Below are 20,726 nucleotides of genomic sequence, written 5' to 3'. Positions count from 1 at the left end.
ATAACGGCGGAGGAGTTGTTTGCGGTGTTTGAGATGATTGTTGGTGAGGGACGGTGCACGTTAGAGGAGTGTAGGCGTATGATAAGTGAGGTGGATAAGAAACGAGGTTGGGTTCGTGTGCTTCGAGGACTTTGCGAGAATATACAGGGAAGGGTTTTTGTTATTAATATACACGCAGGCAGCCACGTCAACGTTTTTTAACACGTAGGATGGACACGTCAGCTAAAACATAACGGAGTTAGTACTCAGTTAGTCGTGGACTGGTGGCAGACACATGTGTGAAAGTTGGGACCGTTGGCAGTTAAAGTGATAGTTGGGACCAGCGCCGGCAAAAATGAAATACTTAGGACCAATAAAAACCAATAGTCCTTTATTTAATAGTCATACATGTGTCATATTCTTAGCTAGCTTGTGACTAATACGTTTTGCTTAATAAAATAAAATGTTAATATTATAAACTTTGTGAAAGTTGTGATTAATGGTTATCTTCGTAAGAATTCGAAGAGGATTTTATGTGAATATGGATTGTCACACTTTGGATTAAAATGTTATATTCATACGCTTTCGCAATTAAAACGAAAGTTGACTTTGGTCTATATAGACGAAGTGGTAATTATGGAAATAATTAAACAAAGAAAAGCTTTGTTTTAATGACATAAAAATGAATTAAAATGCAAGATTTAATGTTAAAAATGATATTCTCATTGATTAAAATGAAGAAATAATTGATGTAAAGGCCGAAAAGCTATTACATCATGGTTTTTAAATTGAGAACTCACCAACCTTTGTGTTGACAAAATTTTTAAACGTGTCTTTCAGGTAAATGAAAAGTGAATGCTTCGTGAAGATGATGTGGGAAAAACGAGTGTAATACTTGAATGTTGGACTTCCATTTTAAACAAAACGTGTACTCTGACACATGTACTTTATGTCATCTTATAAGGAATGAAAGTCCAACTTGTATGTGAATATGTTGTGCTTAAATACTGATGGCAAAACGGCATCTGTCACCGCCCAAATTAGTTGACTAAGTCTTCCGCTGTTAAATTAAGGTTTTTAAGGTGTGACAATAAAGAGGAGAATGAAGCTGAGGAGCAGGTGATGGATCTTCAACATGGTTTCATGGCTTTCACCTCCACCAAACAAACGGAGGTAAGTTCTGTACTCTGTTCTCAATCGTGCATTGATAAGATAGGCCTGTACAAAATACATAATAGTAATCTAATGAGAGAAATTGAAAATACTAAACATGAAAACTCAACACTAGAGAAACTAGAAAAGGCATTAAATGATAAAATAGAGGCACAAAAACAAGATTTCTCTAAACTTCAATCAGATTTTAGCATAAAGTGCTGTCACCATTTAGATGCCAAAAGTAAAATAGCTGAACGAACTGCCGAGTCCGAAGCATCTAGACTGGAGATAGTCAAATTGACAAATAAATTCAAAAATGCTGAATTCAATTTTAAAAAATTTGATGTCTCTAGTGCTGTTGTTGAGTCAACGATAGAGAAACAGTTGAAATGGAACGAACATAAAGGTGTAGGTCTAGGCTATAACATGGTTCCACCCCTGTATAATAATAACTACTCAAGTCTTCCTCTTTCCAAGGAAGAGGAAGAAAAGGAGAAAAGTATGCAGTACGGTAAGCCAATTGCAATTGGTAAGGTTGATACAGATTCGGCAACTGAATCAACCTCAGGGGTGAACGAATCTAATGTGTCTAGTTCGTGTGCAGATGAAGTCATAATTGAGGACTGGACTGAGGAAGATGATGAATCACCCATTGACTCATCTGCTTATTTAAATTTGCCTGCTTTGTCTGTTTCAAATAACAATACTACTAATGTGTGTGTGAACTCTGTTTTCAAGAGCAAAAACAATCGTTTGGTTTCTTTTTCTAGAACTTCAGAAGGCAGTGATCTGTCCTTAAATAAAAGTGGTGAACTTAAAAACAAAAATAAAAATTTGTCACCTACGTTTGTGAAAGAAAAAGTATATTGTGATGTTAAATGTGAAGTTCTTAATGATAAATTCAGAAATGGAAAAACAAGCTCGCACAACAGAGCGAGACCGGGAATCGGCCATAATGATTTTTATGTTAAAAAACAAACCTGTTTCAACTGTGGCATTCCCGGTCACATTGCAAGAAACTGTTCTCGTCTCCCGTACATTCCATATAAAAGACACAATCAGAGAACCATGTCTCATAATGCCCACAAAAGTTTTCATTCAAATAACTCAAGGCATTATGACAAAAGGCACTCTGAAGGCAATGGGAGAAGAGTCAAGGCTGACAGGTCAAGTTTTCATCAGACCAAGCCTATTGTGACCCAGAAGCGGAAAGAAAACACGGTTTCGGTTCCTAGACCAAAGTGGGTGTATGAGCCGAGAAAATTAAACAGGGTAAAGTCAAACATGTCTTCTATCCGCAGACCAGAGACCAAGTCAACCACCTGTATAAATCAAAAGGTTTTAAATCCAAAATACATGTGGTTGCCAAAGTCCCCGGTAAAAAAGTCTGTATCATCGCATAATTCCATGTTTGATAACAATGATGATATGACATGGCATCCCGTAACACGTCTAACTAAGTCAGGCATACCCAGAACTACTATGGAATGGGTACCCAAAACTAAATCATCTCGCACATTGTTCAAGAACAGCTATGGAAGAATATTATCAGACCATGGTTTGTTGATAGTGGTTGTTCCAGGCACATGACGGGAGACATATCTCAGCTGAGTGACATTAAAATTTTTAACGGCGGATATGTTTCTTTTGCGGAAGGAGAAAAAGGGAAGATTACTCAAAAGGGTACCTTGAGTAATGGGGTTCTGAAGTTCGAAAATGTTAACTATGTTCCGGAGTTAAAGCACAATCTGCTCAGTGTGTCGCAGATTTGTGATAAGGGATTTTCTACTCATTTTACCAACAAGGAATGCTTAATTCTAAAGCCTGGTATTGTCATACCAGAAGAATGGGTACTGGTCAGATCTCAGAGGAAAGATAATGCCTATTTGATTGATATGAACAAGAACGTTCCTGACGAAATTACTTGCCTATTCTCTAAAGTGTCGGAACATAATGCCATGTTGTGGCATCGTCGTCTCGGTCATGCAAATGTGAAAAACCTAAACCGTCTTGCGAAGAACAACATTGTGCGAGGGTTACCTGTTAAAGACTTCGTGACTATAGAGAAGTGTGTGGCTTGCGCGTTAGGCAAGCATCATCGGAAACCACACAAGCCAAAACCGATAAACACCATTTCCAGTGTCTTTCAGTTGCTTCACATGGATCTGTTCGGTCCCGTTCATGTCTTGAGTCTATCCCGTAGTAATCACTGTCTGGTCATCACCGATGGCTACTCCCGTTTCGGTTGGGTATTCTTCTTATCAAATAAAGGTGAGATGGGCAACTTGATCAAGAAGTTCGTAGTGCTTATGGAAAATCAACTGAACTTGAAGCTCAAGGAAATTCGTTGTGACAATGGCACGGAATTCAAGAATTCCACACTGAACTATTTTTGTGCCAAAAGGGGAATTCTTCGTCAGTACAGTTGTACTCGTACTCCTCAGCAAAATGGTGTCACTGAAAGACGAAATCGCACTTTGATCGAAGCAGCTAGAACAATGTTGTGTGACTCAAAGTTACCACTCTTCTTCTGGGCTGAAGTGATCAACACCGCCTGTTACGTGCAAAATCGGGTGTTGATCAACAAATCTCAAATGAAAACTCCCTATGAAATAGTTTATGGTCACAAGCCCACCGTCGCACACTTCGAGCTTTTGGGTGTCCGTGTACTTTGTTGAATCTTGAATCAACTCCCAAGTTCGAAGCCAAAGCTAATGATTGTTACTTTGTTGGGTATGCCGGTCGGACCGCTTATAGAGTTTATAACAAGGCATCAAAACAAATTTTCGAGTCGTATGATGTGCGTTGGTTAGAAGAAAATGAAACAGATGCCCACGTGGGGCCTCTGGTTATTTGACTACGACAAGCTCTTCAAGCCATTCAATTTGTTTCCGATGACTGATTTAAATAACTCAAGAGAAGGAAATGCTACTGTAGTCGATGATGAAGAGGATTCTTATGTTGAGTGTGGAACCGTCTGAATCCTCAGAAACCACTCAGCCGTCATCAGAAAACTTGGAAGAAAACGTGATTGATACTGTGTCGCCACAGGAACCCTCTATTGAAGAGACTTTACCGGTTGAGGGGGAGAGTGTCATTCGACAGATTTTTGGTAGCACTCTATTCCCCGATGTCATTACAAACGAGTACATCGCCAGTACTTCGTACTCACACAGCACCGTTGCATCGGGATGGAGAAACCCTCTCACTGACCCGAAGAACCAACTAATCTACCAGCACTGCTCTTTTTTCTGAGTTTGAGGAAGTGATGAAGAAAAGGTTTGAGATGAGCTCATTGGGGGAGATGACAATGTTTCTGGGTTTGCAGGTTCGTCAAAGCTCGACAGGCATTCTGCTACATCAAGGGAAATATGTCGAGGATATGTTGGCAAAGTTTGAGTTTCAGGACTCCAAAAGTGCGGCGACTCATATGGCTGAAAGACCTCTTCTTTCTTCAGATCCTGATGGGAAACTGATGTGCTAAAAGTAGTCTAATAATTATTAACTAAATTATGCTAATCTAGACACTAAATAATAAATTATAGACTCTTAAACTTAACTAAACTACTAACCGGCAAATGAACCGATCGACTCTAGTACAGCTAAGCAAGTCCGGATATCAAACCCACGAGACTCTTTTAATTACGTTAACTAGCTAAATTAGACTCAACTACAGACACGACTATTTATTTATTATTATTAGGGGGTTTAACTAAAAACTAAGATTAACCTAATATTAAAACTAATTAAAAAAAACTAAAGATGACTAAACTTAGAACTTGGGCTTAATTCAGATGATAATGAGCAACCACCTAGGCTAGAATCCCTAATGTATCAATTGTCAATTAGTTGGAAAATGCATGTTATGAAACTGGGATCATAAAATCGTCACTTAAAGAAAACCTGCACAGGACCCCTGACCCTTTTCAAGACGACACCTATGGATTTCTCTTAAGTTCTTAAAAATACCAGTTTAATTAGACTCCCTTACGGTCGCTAACTTATTTTATGACAAGTACCTCTATAAGAAATCCTACCTTACAACGCGGAAATCAAAGGTAGTTAAAAGTATTCACTCGATTAGATAAACAAGGCTGAAAAATCAAACCTAGACGGACTCCTTACGAAGAACTAAATCTAGCAATCTTAAACAACCAAGACTTACCATATAATCTATCACCTCTCAGCTATTTAGATTAGCAGCACACTTAGGTCTATTTGATTTATTAATATTGTTCCTATGGTTTTAATGCATATCAACCATAAACTAGTCAAAAGCACACAGTAGATGACCTAACAGAATCCTATTATATGAAACAATCACCAAGGAAACTGTGAAACAATAAAATTCATCAAACAATCCTAAGAACACATATGCATCGAATAAATAACAAGAAATCTCTTACTTAATCATAAACCATAACAAAAGCAAAGTCCAAACTAAAATCCAATATCAACAAAAGTTCATCATAAACCTATGTGGTCTAGGGTTTTAGCCAACAACCATACTCAACAACAGATCCAAATAAATAAGTTCAAATAATGAGTTCATGACGAAAACGATAAATTCAAACCGAATAATAATGTTGTTTGGCCTAGTAGGTGTTGAACCCAAACCCTCTCTGCTTGAACCAATGGCTTTTTCTCTTCTACCTTCTTTCTTTTCTTGCTGTTGGCCTTTTGTCGAAACCCTCCTCTTGATTGGCGTCCGACTTTCTGTCCGTGTCTCCTCTCTTTTTCCACGAAAATAATAATAATTAATATATATTGTGGTAAAGTGGAGGCTACTTTTGGTTCTGTCTGACTTTCCTCGAAAGAAAACAAAAATAGAATATATATCATTCTAATTAATTCTTGCTGTAGGGTTTATGTTCCACCGCCATTATTATTATTATTATTATTATTATTATTATTATTACATACGTTAATTGTATATGTTAGTTCATTTTCTTTTTTTTCTTTTTCTTATTAGATACTACATATAGTTGTAATAATAATTAGATAATATATCATATGCTTGACTCGTCATTCGTCGGTCTCAAGTTTAGTAAAAGTATTTCATTTTAGCTTATTGTCTCTTGAAACCATTAAACTCACGCATGAACCAAATAATAATAATATTCAATAAAAACTTGGCTCAAAATCACTTAAAAGTATAGGGAATATTTATATAATAATACGTATAATTGAGACCACATCAGAAACCCGTAGATCAAACATGCTATCGATCGATGATCGGGTCCCTAATGTATCTTACTGCCAGTCCCCCTGACATCATGTTCGCAGTCTGTCAGTGTGCTCGTTTCCAGGCTAATCCTGAACTCTCTCATCTAATTGTTGTTAAACGAATTTTTGGATATCCGAAGGGGCAACCTAAGCTTGGTCTTTGGTATTCCAAGAATTCAGAATTTGATCTTTATGCCTATTCTGACACCAATTATGGAGTGATGACATTGATAGGAAATCGATGTCTGCGGGATGTCAATTTTTGGGGGGATCGGCTCATTTCGTGGCAATGCAAGAAACAACAAACGATGTCCACAAGTACTGCTGAAGCTGAATATGTTGCTGCTTCTGCCTGCTGTTCTCAGGTCATATTGATGCAACATCAATTGCTGGACTACGGTTTAGATTTTCTTGATACTCCTATTTTTTGTGATAATGATGCGGCGATTGCCATTGTTAAACCCTATCCAACACTCTAAAACCAAGCATATAGATATTAAAATTCATTTTATTCGTGACTGTTACGACCATAAGCTAATTCACCTTGAACAGGTCCACACTGATAATAATGTGGCGGACCTATTTACGAAACCGGTCGGAACAGCTAGATTCAATGTGCTTGTAGGGTTTCTTAAGATGTATCGTTTTGAAGACGGAGTATTTTTGAGGTTAAATTTGTACGTAAATATTTTTGAGGTTAAGTTTTTACAATTTTAGGGGGAGAAAAACACAAAAATACAAAAAGAGTATGTGTGTGCGTGCTTAATTTAAAAAAAAAAATTTATTTTGATTCCTTCACTGAAAATTATGTTAGTCACTTAGGTTTGAGGGACATATACTCTTATATGTTTGGTCCTATCGTCTACTTGTAGACGCATGGGATAGCCATTTACCTTAAAATTGATGGAGACTGGGTGATTGAATTTAAAATTTTCTTCAGGGTTATCATCTAGGAAGTGATATTACTATTCAGCAAATGCTTACTAGAAGCTTAAAAATATTTTCAAATGAAAATTGATCCAACCTTTGAGAAATGATAGATAAATTGATTATGTGTGCCTAACATGTGAAGTTATCAAGCAAAAAGGGCTTTTGATTAGTCATTGATGTGTATGGTAGCTTTCCATGATAAGTAAAAGTTTAAAGTGATATAAACTAAATCTGCTAAACTTATTGTGGAGACTCATTTTGAAGATGTCTGCATATCCCTAGATACATCTCTCCAAATTATAGGCAGAAAAGCAATTACCTAGTCATACACGAGCCCGTTAGTGTCTTGATCGCAAAAAAAAGAAAAAAAAGGTTAAACTTGTATATATATATATATATGAAAACTGTTACAAAGTAATTTTGTTTTAAACGCTAAAAGGGGCATTAGGGAACTACAGGGGTGGGGCATATAAATAAGTCCTAAACACCCTGAATGTAAGGCATGTAAGTCCGGATGGCATGTAAGTCCAACGTTCAACCTTAAAGCTTAAGATTTTTTTGTACATAAAGAAATTCTTTTGATCAAGCATTAGGGGGTTGGAGTCAAATTGGGGTGATCTGGGAAAAGCCAAATAAGCTTTGAGAAGAGACGGGGGGCATCAGAGGACCATAAGTGATGTTCATATAAGTCTTGTGCCTAATTAAACCTAAGCATATCACTAGCGCGATGAAAGTCATGCTAAGTTCTAATTACCTGCCATCAACCTTTTCACTATGTCATAATAATGTTGAAAATGAATCATTGTGAAAGTATCCTAATCAATATGATCTCATGTTCGGATCTTTTCTTAGAAAGGCCGGTTGTTTTCAAATTGCTGAAATTTGATCCCAAATATGTGCTAATTTTCTGATGGTTATTTATTTTATTTTTGTTTTTGTTTTTGTTTTACCTCATATTTACTCATATTAAAACAAATGTCTTCAAGAAATCAATATTTGATCGGGGTTATTTTTCTAAGTGAGTGGGTCAGTTTTTGGTTCAACTGGTGTTTTGGTTCTTGGGATGGTTAGATAGGTCAAATGGATTTTCTAGTTCTCGGTCAGATCATTTTGGCCCAACAAACTCAGTCTTGTGAGTTCTCAGCTTTCAGTAAATGGTTCTCGGCCATATGTTCTCGGTAAATAAATGTTTTCGGCCAAGTTTGATGTGACCAGGTAGCTTGAAAGGCACTCATTACTACTTATTGATCATTCTTGAAACTCACAACTTCTATTATCTTCCAAAATCTTCTCTCATTATAACAATCAAATCCTTCACCTACTCGCCGCCATACATCTATTCTTGTCTCCTTGTACTTTCAAGTAGACTTCTTTAAAAGGTAAACAAATCTATTATGGTTGAAAGGTTTTCAGTGGTCATTGGATTTACATGATTCATCATTCAGAAGGTTTGTTTGTTCTCTATTGAAGTTACTGATTACCGGTTTAGTTATTGATTGTAGTTACAGATTTGGTCATAAATGGTGATTAGTGGTATGATGAAGATGATAAGTAGTGATCTGAGGTTCTCGGCATGGACTGACCAGATTCTTTTGATCAATCAGAGAGATCTTCGTTTTGAAGAGGTTTTGAAGCATTCTCGGTCAAACTTTGACCGAGGACTTGTTGGTTCTACCAAAGATACATCGTGTTTGATTTTTTTAAGTCAATCAAGCCTAATACTTGCTGCTGTTCAAAATAACAAAGGTCATATTCATCTACTTCTTATGGGAAGTAGCATGACCTATGCTGGATTACTAGCCAGGCTTAATAAAGGCCCTAAATAAGACACCCAACTTCCAAGTGTCTATTTAGAAGCCACGGTATATACACCGAAAGGTCTAAATGAAGGTATAGAAGCACGTTGAATGTCTACGGTTGAAACATTTGTGATCAAGCAATAAACCAAGGGGGAGAATGTTAGGTTGTAGTTTTGGTTTATGCTTGTAGTTTTCGGTTCTAGTTTTGGGCTGATTTGGGCTTTGATTGTAAACCGAGATCTGTTGATCTCGGTGGACTTTTGGGTAGTATTGGGCTTAGTTGGTAGAATATATATAGAACATATGTTAACGGTTCAGGGTTGTTCGTCCATTGTATTTTCAACCGTGTAAGTGGTTAAGGGCTTAAGCACCCGATGTATAATATATGTGTGTTTTGAAGCATTTTTGCTGTGTTTATTGTGTTCTCCTATTGGTTTTACGTGAAGTATTGTGCATTGCATAGAATCGGCTTGAGATTAGTTTCCGCCTAATCCTCAAGTATACTAATATCACATTGAAAGATCCGTCGTGGTACTTACAATTTTCCCATACCATCAAAAATCGGTTGCTAGTTGGAATGTAGAAAAGCTTAGTTGTCGCTTTTATGGGATGTTCAAGGTAGTCGAACGCATTGGTAAAGTTGCGCACCACCAAGGTTTGACGGTTGGTTCCCGCATCCATCCGGTTTTACATGTTTCGTTGCTACCTCCTCGTAAAGGTTGGTCCTTGATGGTCACTTTGGTTTCCACTAGACCTATTGGTAGCAAACAGTTTACCAGAACAAGGTTGTTGTTGACGGGGTTTGGGGGCCTTGATGCTCTAGCAGGCAGGAAAGGAAAGTTTTAGAGATACCCAATGCCGAAGGACGGGCCTGATATTTTTCTTGGAGATCCTATCGAGCCCGATACATTTAAAGACTTTACTTCATGGCATTTTGACAGCGAGACTGGTGAAGCGGTGATATGCTGCCATGGAAGCAAAGGGTATCAATCTTACCGCTTCTTTGATGAGCACATGTTGATGCGTTTCGAGAAAGAAGACATCATGAAGTTACAAGAAGCCTCTACTCACAATCACTGATCCAGCTAAGGGTAACATCGATCAAATAGTTGAGAAGTTCAACAAGTTTGTACGTTATCTTGTTGAAAATCAACTGATTGATCACCCTGACTGCTTCGAGTACGAGGCTGATTGAAGAAGAAAACCGCTAACAATACTAAAGACTAAAGGGAGATTGTAGAACCCATTTGTCATGATTAAGTCTTTTGTATTTGTTAGCATATTTAACGCTTGTATCTTTGCTTTTCTTTTGTTTGATGTATGTTTAGGCCAAAGGCCATTTGTAAACAAAGCCCATTGGGCTAAGGAAATAAAGAATTGCATGCCATGCTCTCACCTATAAAAGGTGAAGCATGGCCATGCACACTCAAGCTTGTGAAAAACCTCTCTCTTTCTATCTTATTTATCTAACAACTCTCCACTTATCATATTTAGCAAATAACACAAAAACTGACAAGATCCTAGATCTAGATCGGTTGTAGGTGATTTCCGCTAGCCTACAACTAAAATTGATCCAAGAACAAGTTGTTAGATCTGTTAAAGGGACCTACAAAGAGCCAGTGACTAGTAGAATGAAAGAGGGTCGATCAGTTACAATGCGTATTTATAATCTTAATTCGATCATATCCTTGTTAGTGTTAGTCGGCATTAAGTTTTATGATGAAGTTCAAGGCCTACTGTTATTATCCTCTTTGCCAGACAGTTGGTTTGGATCAGGGATTGTGGTTTTTGTAATTCGTCTATAAAAATTACTTTTGATGGCATTCAGGACCTGATGATGGGAGAAGATTCAAGACACAGTTGGTTAGGATTAGTTCAAGGCCTATTGCTATTATCCTTTTTTCTCAAACTGTAGGTCCCCCCGGGGGCGTCGCCGATCGATACGAGATCCACACGAGGTCTAGGAGTGCGGAATCCTCCTAGACTCGTTAATGGTGAACAAGATGAAGAACACAAACACGTACACGAACAAATACACGAACAAATACAAGAACGGGATAAACAAATCTGCAGATTCTTATATAATAATCAAAACGAATTACATACCAAACTCGTAAACAAATGACGGCCGACCCGAGGTGAGCTCTACCTCGGGTCGTCCCACACGACTCTCACTCTCGGTCTCTCTCTAGACAAATAAACTGTAACACACAATACTCTAATTTCTGGATACAAAACCTAAACAAGACACACATATATATAGACAAAACATCTTTTCGGGCTTGGGCTTGGGCCAGTAGGCGAAGTTGTTCATAACTTCGCCTATGGCGAAGTTGTGATAACTTCGCCTAAGGCAGAAGTTGTTACAACTTCGCCGTTGGCGAAGTTGTTCTAACTTCGCCTAAGGCGAAGTTGTGCTTACTTCGCCTGTGGCGTTCCGCTGGTCTGAATTGCATAGCGACGGTCACAAAATGCACCAACAGTCTCCCCTTTGACCGTTGCTCTCAATTCTAACAAACACAAAAGATCATCTGTTACAAAACATGCACCAACAGAGTCCCTCTTAACTGATGATCTTCTGTTTGCTCATCAACCAGCCGTGTCTGAAACTGTCCTATAGCTTCACAAATCTACCAGTCACCCAGCGTCTTCCATATCAGATCTCCCCTTCAGTGTAAGCTTCTCCGACTATAACGATTGAGGTCTTTGAAATGCATGCATCCTCGTGCCAATAGATCATCTCAACCAATCACGTGAGTCCATCTGACTTCACCAACACGTGAAGTTGGGCTTCCTCCACAACTTCACCAACTCGTCGGCATACGATAAGGTTTAATCTTCAACTACTCAACATCAAGTGATCAATTTCATCACAAAACCACCTTGACAGAATCTAACACATGACCAATAATTAATCCGAAGCATCTTCAATCACCAGGGATAACGATCAAGAACATAAACACTTTAGTTCCCGATTAAATCCAACTTGTTCCAGAATTTTCACTCTAATAAATAAGCATCACGTTTCAGGATCCAATTCTCGAACGCCTTGAAAGTAACATAAATAATATGCTCTGACCGCAATCCAGTAATGACAAAAACCTTCAGTTCAATTTGACATTCTTCAATTGGTCACCTCGAACAACAACAATTTCATTGCCCACAAACACCCAAATATGTGTCAATATCCAGTTTCAATCAATATCCCATTCACAAACTCAACTCCATATCCAGAGTTGACACGTATTTGTTCACACGTAAGACCCAGAGATAACAAGTTTCACTCGTTGACGGAACAACATCTCCGGTCTCACAATAATCGTGTACACCTGGCCATACAAACGAAAACACCAAAATACTTTTTTTTTTCTCGTTAACTTCGCCTAAAGTTAACTTCGCCTGGCTATAACTTCGCCGAGAAGTCAACTTCGCCTAAAGTCAACTTCGCCTGTTCATAACTTCGCCAGACCTTATATCTTCGCTGAAACCCTACGAACAGTGGCGGCAACTTCGCCTGATGAACAATAACTTCGCCTACGGCGCTGTTCGGCCAGAAACGCACAGAAACGTGCCAGAAACACCAAAACGCAGATCTCGAACCATAGCATAAGAGCCTAAGGCTCTGATACCACTTGTAGGTCCCCCCGGGGGCGTCGCCGATCGATACGAGATCCGCACGAGGTCTAGGAGTGCGGAATCCTCCTAGACTCGTTAATGGTGAACAAGATGAAGAACACAAACACGTACACGAACAAATACACGAACAAATACAAGAACGGGATAAACAAATCTGCAGATTCTTATATAATAATCAAAACGAATTACATACCAAACTCGTAAACAAATGACGGCCGACCCGAGGTGAGCTCTACCTCGGGTCGTCCCACACGACTCTCACTCTCGGTCTCTCTCTAGACAAATTAACTGTAACACACAATACTCTAATTTCTGGATACAAAACCTAAACAAGACACACATATATATAGACAAAACATCTTTTCGGGCTTGGGCTTGGGCCAGAAGGCGAAGTTGTTCATAACTTCGCCTATGGCGAAGTTGTGATAACTTCGCCTAAGGCAGAAGTTGTTACAACTTCGCCGTTGGCGAAGTTGTTTTAACTTCGCCTAAGGCGAAGTTGTGCTTACTTCGCCTGTGGCGTTCCGCTGGTCTGAATTGCATAGCGACGGTCACAAAATGCACCAACACAAACACGAGAGAGACACTTTTTATTTATTAATCAAACAAAAGACTAATACAATTAGAAGAAAAACACGCACAAACAATAAGCGTTGTCAAGTCTTATATAGGCAACACTAAACTTAGGAACAAGAAACTAAAATTAGAAAACCTAAAAAACTCTATTTCTAAATTAAATGAACTCCATAAATAAAATAACTTAGGCACCAAGAAATCATATTTGGTTCCTGAACTTTAGACCATCATAATCGCTCTTTGATATCTTCCGTACCACCTTAATGCTTTTCGCGTTAACCATTCTGGTCCTTCACATGGTATTGCACCAAGTTTTACAAGAAACACATGTAGATACTACTAATAATTTGTGGCGAAAGACTACTCATGATTCTCACAAATCAACACTAAAATAATCAACCTAACGCGGTTTATTTTCTTGGAATATAGTATTAGAGCTGCAAGAGAAAGATTCGCACTCACTGGTATTATGTGGGATTAATGGGATGCCATAAAGATCACGTTGCTCAATTTCTAGGATTAGGCTTCTAGATTCTTCATGCATTTTTTGTTCACCCCAGGGATGATTTTTGAATTTCTTTAAGCCCTCTAACTCCATTGCCACGTCTTTCATAGTAGGTCTATCATTTCCATGTAAGCTAAGACATCTTTTTACCAAATCACCTATCCCTTTTAACTGATCAGGAGTTCCTTCTCGTAAAACTCGTGGATCAACAATTTCAAGTATGCGATTTTGTTTCATAGCCTTGACAAAGTATGTTGCTAAATTCTTTTCGTCATCAGTTCTTTTCACACAAAGGGATTTTTGTCCTGTTATAAGTTCTGCAAGAACCACTCCAAAGCTATATACGTCACTCTTGTCGGTTAGTTGGCTTGTGTGAAAGTACTCAGGATCAAGGTATCCAAGCGTACCTTGAACAAGAGTGGTGACTTGTTCGTGATCTAATGGCACTAACCTTGAAGCACCAAAATCGGCAATTTTTGCAGTGTAGTTGTCATCTAATAATATGTTGGCAGACTTGACATCTCTGTGTATAATTGGCATAATAGTTTCTGAATGAAGGTAAGCAAGTGCACCGGCTACTTCAACTGCTACTCTCAATCGATTCTCCCATGATAACCAACTCATTCCACCCACTCTATGATGAATGTGATGGAAAAGGGTGTTATTGGAGATGAACTCATAAACTAATACCGGGACCTCTTCTTCCAAACAGCAACCAAGTAGTTTTACCACGTTTCGTTGGATCACGTGTGTAAGAATCATGACTTCATTGATGAATTGTTCTGCCTGCGCCCCGTCCACTACTTTAGATTTCTTTATTGCAACACCACCTTTATTGGGCAAAATTCCTTTATAAACTGTGCCATAACCACCTCGGCCTATAATCCGCTCCTCAGAATAGTTGTCGGTCGCCTTTTGAAGTTGTTTAGTGCTAAATATAGTCACTACCTCGTTAGTCCCTGGTGCGTTGAGCTTTTGTTTCAAAAACACACCCCCATTTTGCTCAAAGAACTTTTCTCGTAGATTTATTAGCTTCCTCTTCTTTATCCCAAGGTATATCACAATCATTCCTGATAATAGTGCCACCATGCCAAACACTAGAGCTACAAGTGAAATAAAAGGAAAACTAATTATTGGTAGTTATCTTAAACCAAAAAGCAAATTAATCTGGTAATTTGAAAAAGAAATACGCAATATAAAGATCAATCCACTTGATAGTATCTTATCACACATTGTTATATTCAAAATTTTACAAGTTAAAATTTAACATGTTGATACAAGTACATCAATGTGTCAAGAGGGTGTGCATTATTTTGTTTGGATTTTCTATGTAGAAACTAGAAACTGAATGAAATTGTATTTGGCCGGGAAATTTATAGAATTTTAATCAAGAAACCTGTCATCAAGAAAGTTAAACAGGTCATTCTAAAAGAAAGTGAAAGTTAAAGGGTGTTTCGTAAAAGAATTTAGAATTTTTTACTAAGTTTATCTTGATATGTTTCTTTAGTATGGTAAGATTATTAAAGGTTATTTAGTACACTCAAATAGGTTTTCTTTTTTACAAGATGCGTATTTAGTATAAATAGAGAGCTAGGGTTATTGTTTGTAGTGTCAAGAATTATAATAACATAAAAGAGTCGATCTTGGTTGAGATCAAATTTTGTGTCCGGTAAATTTGTGATTTTGCCACCTATTGTAATTTATTAAAAAAAAGAAAACAAAATTACCTAATGTGAATGCCGTGATTGGGAATTTTGAGCCATTTGCAAGTCGACAACCATCTTTTTTTGTAGCGTCACCAATGTATCCTTTCTCACATGTACAATTGTAACTCCCTTCCGTATTAATGCATTGCCCATAACAACGGATGCTGCTGTTATCCTTGCACTCATCAATATCTAGTAGAGAAAAAAAACAAGTTAAACCAAGTGGTGGTTTTTGGACAAATTACAAGTCCAAGAACTAAAATATGACAACACCCCATGGGCATAACTGACTAAAATTTAGGGGCAAAGTTTGGGTTGGGTTAAATAAAACAACATATAAGAAAAATTGAATATTAATAATTCAACCTAGTGATCATCGATCAATATTAATCTCAACTATCAATCTAACTAGCGATAGTTTCAACTTTTAATTTTATTACTAACTAAGAAGATTCCCCACGCGTTGCGCCGGGTTGATGTTATTGATAGTCGTGCTCGTACAATCTATCAAATCGTACAGTACGTCTGTGAGTCGAGGTGAATTCGATCGGTGTCGAGTTATGCAACCAGTAATAACCCCCCTCCCACAAAAAAAACTTTGTTAACGCAAAAATACAACAAATTAGCATAACAAAACACGCACGAGACAATGACACTTCGATTGGTATCTGGTTATGACGCAAAAAATAAAGCAAACCATAAATTTGTCCACACCCAAATACAACAATTTAACATATTTAAAATATAAAAAATGCGGCGAACAAAAAAAACACGCGCGTTGCAGTTGCGAACTAATACGAATTCGTTGATTTTGGAATCGAGGGACAAAAATGTGATAAAAAACTTGCGCGTTGTGTTTGTGAACTAATGCAAATTCAGTAGGAATCAACGTTGTCGGCAGTTAATCGTACACAGAAAACCATGTGTTGTGGTGGTGAACCGACACGAGATCGGTTGGTATCATGTTACGACATCGAAATTAAAGCAATAAATTAATTCGTCCACACTCAAAATACAACAAATTAGCATAGTTACTAAAGACCATGGCGAAAACCAAAAATATACGCGGGTTGTGGCAGTGATCTGACGTGAATTCGTCCAGAATCGATGAACAAAAAAAAAGAAAAAACTCATGGGGATAAAAACCTTAGGTTGCGACCTCAAGCTGAATTTGGCCGGAATCATTTGACGGTATCAATGGTAAAAGAAAACCGTATTTTATGGCGGCGAACTGACGCGAATTTTAAAACGAAAAACAAATAAAAAGATCGACCAACCACGTAAAGCCACGTGAACCAATCACGTGGTAGCGTCGCCAAACTTCTTAAATATTATATATAATAATAACAATCTCAATCTAACGAACCTTTAACTCCGTTTATTTTTTTATTATTTGGCGTTTGATCTGACAAAAATATACCTAACTTAAAATATAAAAAATGTCTTTTGTATTAGAAAATAAAGATTTAATATCATTATCATGGGCCAACATAAAAAAACATTCCATCGGTATCGTACTCATATTTTGTACCCGTGCCTGTACCAAACTCAGTAAATCTAGATACCTTTACTGTACCCGAGGTTTTATGGTACAGGTATGGTACTTTAGGTACAATTTTCGCTTTGGTACCGCTTTTTTCTTTTCTTTTTCTTTTTTTAACAAAATCACCACTAAACTTGGTATGGATACGCGTACGATACCGACAATCAGTTATCTATAATACCAAAACCAAAACCGTAATACCGAAACCACAAATGAAACAAGTCAGCCATAATATAAAATTCATTCATGGTGGATGTTATTAGCTATTGATTGGAGGAAGAAGAAGAGAACTAATGTTTGATTGGTTTGATTAGAACTGTTAGTACTTAATATTTCGATTGTCAATGGTTTTGAGAGCCCGCTTGAAACCTTGAGGATATCCCAATAAAAACACGATTAGAGTTATGAGTTTTGGAAATTCCAATAAAAATCCCTCCATATTCCTAACTGGTACCGAGTACCCGCAATACTTGCACCTATACCCGAAAATACCCGTACCTAAAACCTGTAAATCTGGTACCTGTACCCGTACCGAATAGTACGGGTACAGCTACCGGTAGCGGTATGGGTATTAAAAAAAAATCTCATCCCTATCCCAAACCTTCTCCATTCTATCCAGCCGTTCCCACGCCGACCGGCCACCACCGCAAGCCACCCTCATGGAGTCATGGTGATATATGATTCTACCGGTTGGCTACCACCAACCGTTTAATTAGAATTATGAATGAAGCAACAAGAAATGCAGGATGAATAATCGAGGACTTTCAAGCAAAGATTCAGATTACAAATCCATTTAATTTAGTCACCGCCACTGTTGTGTTCAGTTGGGTGGCGGTGGTAGACGAAGGAGGGTAGTGTCGGAGAAGGCTGAAGTGGGTGGTTGCCATAGGTCGGGAAATGAAGGAGGGTAATTTGTGGAAGTTATGGTGGTGGTTGGCCGGTGACTGGAGGCAGCAGCATGGGATGGAGGAAGTTGGGAGGGATTAGCCGATTAGGTGTTTTTTTATTGTGTGGGCATTTTTAAGAAGTTTAAACTCAAAAACCCACTACTTTAATTTTAAAAATTCATTTAATTTAATCTCAAAAACCCATTTATATCTTCATTTGTCTCCTACAACCACCATCACTCCACCACCCACCGTCACTAACCGCCACCACCTGGCCAAAAAAGTTGCCGGAATTCTCATTGGAAAAGTCACCGGGAATTTTCGCCGGAAATGCCGTCAGAAATTTTCACCGGAAAATCAGTCGGAATTTTTTGACTGGAAAAGTCGCCGAGAATTTTCGCCGGAAAGTTGTAGGAAAATAGTTGCCAGAGAAAGAACAATGGAAAACATTACAAAAAACACAATGTAAAAACCACAATGAAAAACACAATTTTATAAAAACACAATTATTGTAAAACACGATTTGTAAAACCCCACTTATTTTTTATATAGAGCAATATGGTACTCGTATAAAAGATAAAAAAAACACTCGTTATTATGGTGATTTTTTTTAAAATGTCGTATGAAAAAGTTATGAGTGTTTTAAAATTATAGGGAATTGGCATGTGCTTTGAATGTGAGAAGAAATGTGCTATCTTCATTATGTCTTTCCCCTTATGTAACATTGATTTCATCCATAAACTAAACTCAACTATCAATGCCTAAAATTAATGGAAAAAAATTACTTGTTATCCTTCTTATAAAAACCATACTACCTATTATAACTCAACCCCACAATTATATTTAATCTTTATTTTTTTAAGATAAAATGTAATTTTTTTAAGTAAGAGTATTTTTTTTCACATCACGTGCAACGTCATTTATGAATAAACGGAGTTAAAGGTCTTCGAATTCGAGTCTGCTATTTGTTAATAAAACTAAAAGTTAGTACTGTTACTAATAACTAATTAATAATTGGAATGATCAGAAACCATTTTTTCTATCATTAATGTTAAAAAAAAATCCATCTTCTTTTTACTACATAACTGGGCAACGCCAAAATGCAAAAGTATAATTCCATCACTTTTAGCATCGCTAGCTACTGAACTACATGTCAAATCTTGAAAAAAAAAACAAATGTTGACTTTGAAAAACAATCAAAACCCACCAATTATTTGATCTTTAAACGCATCAAGAAACAATTTTTCTCAAAGATTAGAATCGAAAATACCATTTTTAAGAAGTAAAGATGAATATAAAACAAAATTAAAAAACATCCATCAAAAAGTAAATCTTGAAAACAATAAATTTCACCATTAAATGCATAATAAATAATAAAAAAAAAAAACCGTTAGCGGCCAACTTGAGGCGGGGAGGGGGCGGAGGTGCGGTGGTGGCGTGGGGTGGCCGCCGAAGGTATGACGATGGAGAGAGGAGAGGGCTGGAGGGGTTGCTAGGGCCGTTTGATGAAAATATTTGATGAAAATGATAGGATATGAGAGGGGAAGAGATTAGAAGATCTATAAGCTCATGGTTAAAGTCTGTATCAATGCGCTGATATTTTTTTTAATAAAAGTCCTTCCGAAAACAAACACACTGCAAACCTAAATGTTTGTGTGTGGTCAGTGCGGTGCAGACAAAACATGAAAAAGAAAAAGAAAAGGCTAAAAGTTGAAAGCATAAGATGCACACTTACCCCGGCAGCCTGGATCTAGATAAGGATTTCCTTCATACCCGCCTTTACATTCGCAGCGATACCCTCCAATATCCGTGTGATCAGTGCATGAACTATTTCCCTTGCACTCATTCGCCTCTTTGCAAGAACGGTTGCTTTCGATTACCCATTCCAGCAGTGTCGGGAAGACGGGCTCCCTGGTATTATACTTGGAAGAACTAGATAAATCTGGTAGACCATCAAACTGAAAAGTTTCGTCGCCAAGAAAAGCAAAGCTGCAAGGATTGAAGGACATAACACTAGCGTGGTTGTCTGTACTCCCAGTGTCAGCTTCAAAAGCTTTGACTCCCCCTGGTATAGCTGTCTGGCCACAGCCGACTCCTTTGCAGTTGCCATTACTCACATCTTCTGCCTTTTCGCATATCCCAAAACAGCCAATGACGAATCCGACGCCGTCAGTCATCGCGGCAAAATCACTGCATCCAATGACCGTTAAGTTGTTCTTTTTGGAGAAACTGAAAGGCGTCGTTGTTAAGTTAAACCATCTAGAAAACGCAGTTGCATTTCCATGCTGGTTGTAACATTTTGAAGCAACATAACTGGTGACCCGCATCTCAGATCCTAAAATATTGTGTATTTGAATGTGATCTGCTGATCCATTAATGAATAGCCCAGTTGAGTTGCAGATGAGGTCAAACGTAGGGTCTTTGGAACAACCCGAGCCTACACCGATACCAAAAGGGTAAGCAACTGTCAGACTGCCGCATTCTGTTTGGCAGCCTGGCTTTGCTAGGTTCCCGGTGGCACTTTGGGGTAACGGTAAGGCCAAATTCAATGCTAAACTATTAAACAAAACAAGTGTGAAAAGAAGAAGCATGCTGTGTTTTTAATTTTTATGTTATCAAACACTTTTTATTATGCACGGGTTTGGTTGTGGTTTATTGAGTGAAACTATTTATAGAGCGAACAGTGTTAAAAGTTCAACAAGGAATGTAATTAACTTTGAAAAGTAAACAAAACCTCTTCTCGGAACTACAAGATTTTAAATTAACTGTTATATATATTTTAAA

At 37.8% G+C, this 20,726-nt stretch overlaps 1 protein-coding gene across 1 annotated transcript; it reads right to left on the bottom strand.

Annotated features, from left to right (window-relative positions):
• Window positions 1-13,701: 13,701 nt before the first annotated feature.
• LOC143635708 (wall-associated receptor kinase 2-like) lies at window positions 13,702-20,533 on the bottom strand. Its single transcript, XM_077103466.1, has 3 exons — window positions 19,678-20,533; window positions 15,534-15,704; window positions 13,702-14,909 (listed from the first exon to the last, which is right to left on the bottom strand). The coding sequence occupies exons 1-3, from the start codon at window positions 20,531-20,533 to the stop codon at window positions 13,702-13,704; spliced, it is 2,235 nt and encodes a 744-aa protein (XP_076959581.1).
• Window positions 20,534-20,726: the final 193 nt, after the last annotated feature.

Source organism: Bidens hawaiensis, unplaced genomic scaffold (genome assembly GCF_021521415.1).
Source record: "Bidens hawaiensis isolate Kalapana, Puna unplaced genomic scaffold, B.hawaiensis_p1.1 tig00007678_1, whole genome shotgun sequence".
NCBI lineage: Eukaryota > Viridiplantae > Streptophyta > Magnoliopsida > Asterales > Asteraceae > Bidens > Bidens hawaiensis.
The sequence above is the reverse complement of the archived record's forward strand: the minus strand, read 5'-3'. Positions and strand labels throughout refer to the sequence as shown.

Excerpts from the sequence above, each read along its gene's own strand:
- LOC143635708 (XM_077103466.1), bottom strand. The coding sequence starts at position 20,533 with ATGCTTCTTCTTTTCACACTTGTTTTGTTTAATAGTTTAGCATTGAAT. Across the intron at positions 15,705-19,677 it reads TCTAGATCCAGGCTGCCGGG|ATATTGATGAGTGCAAGGAT; the intron begins GTAAGTGTGCAT and ends TTTCTCTACTAG. Across the intron at positions 14,910-15,533 it reads AATCACGGCATTCACATTAG|CTCTAGTGTTTGGCATGGTG; the intron begins GTAATTTTGTTT and ends TTTCACTTGTAG.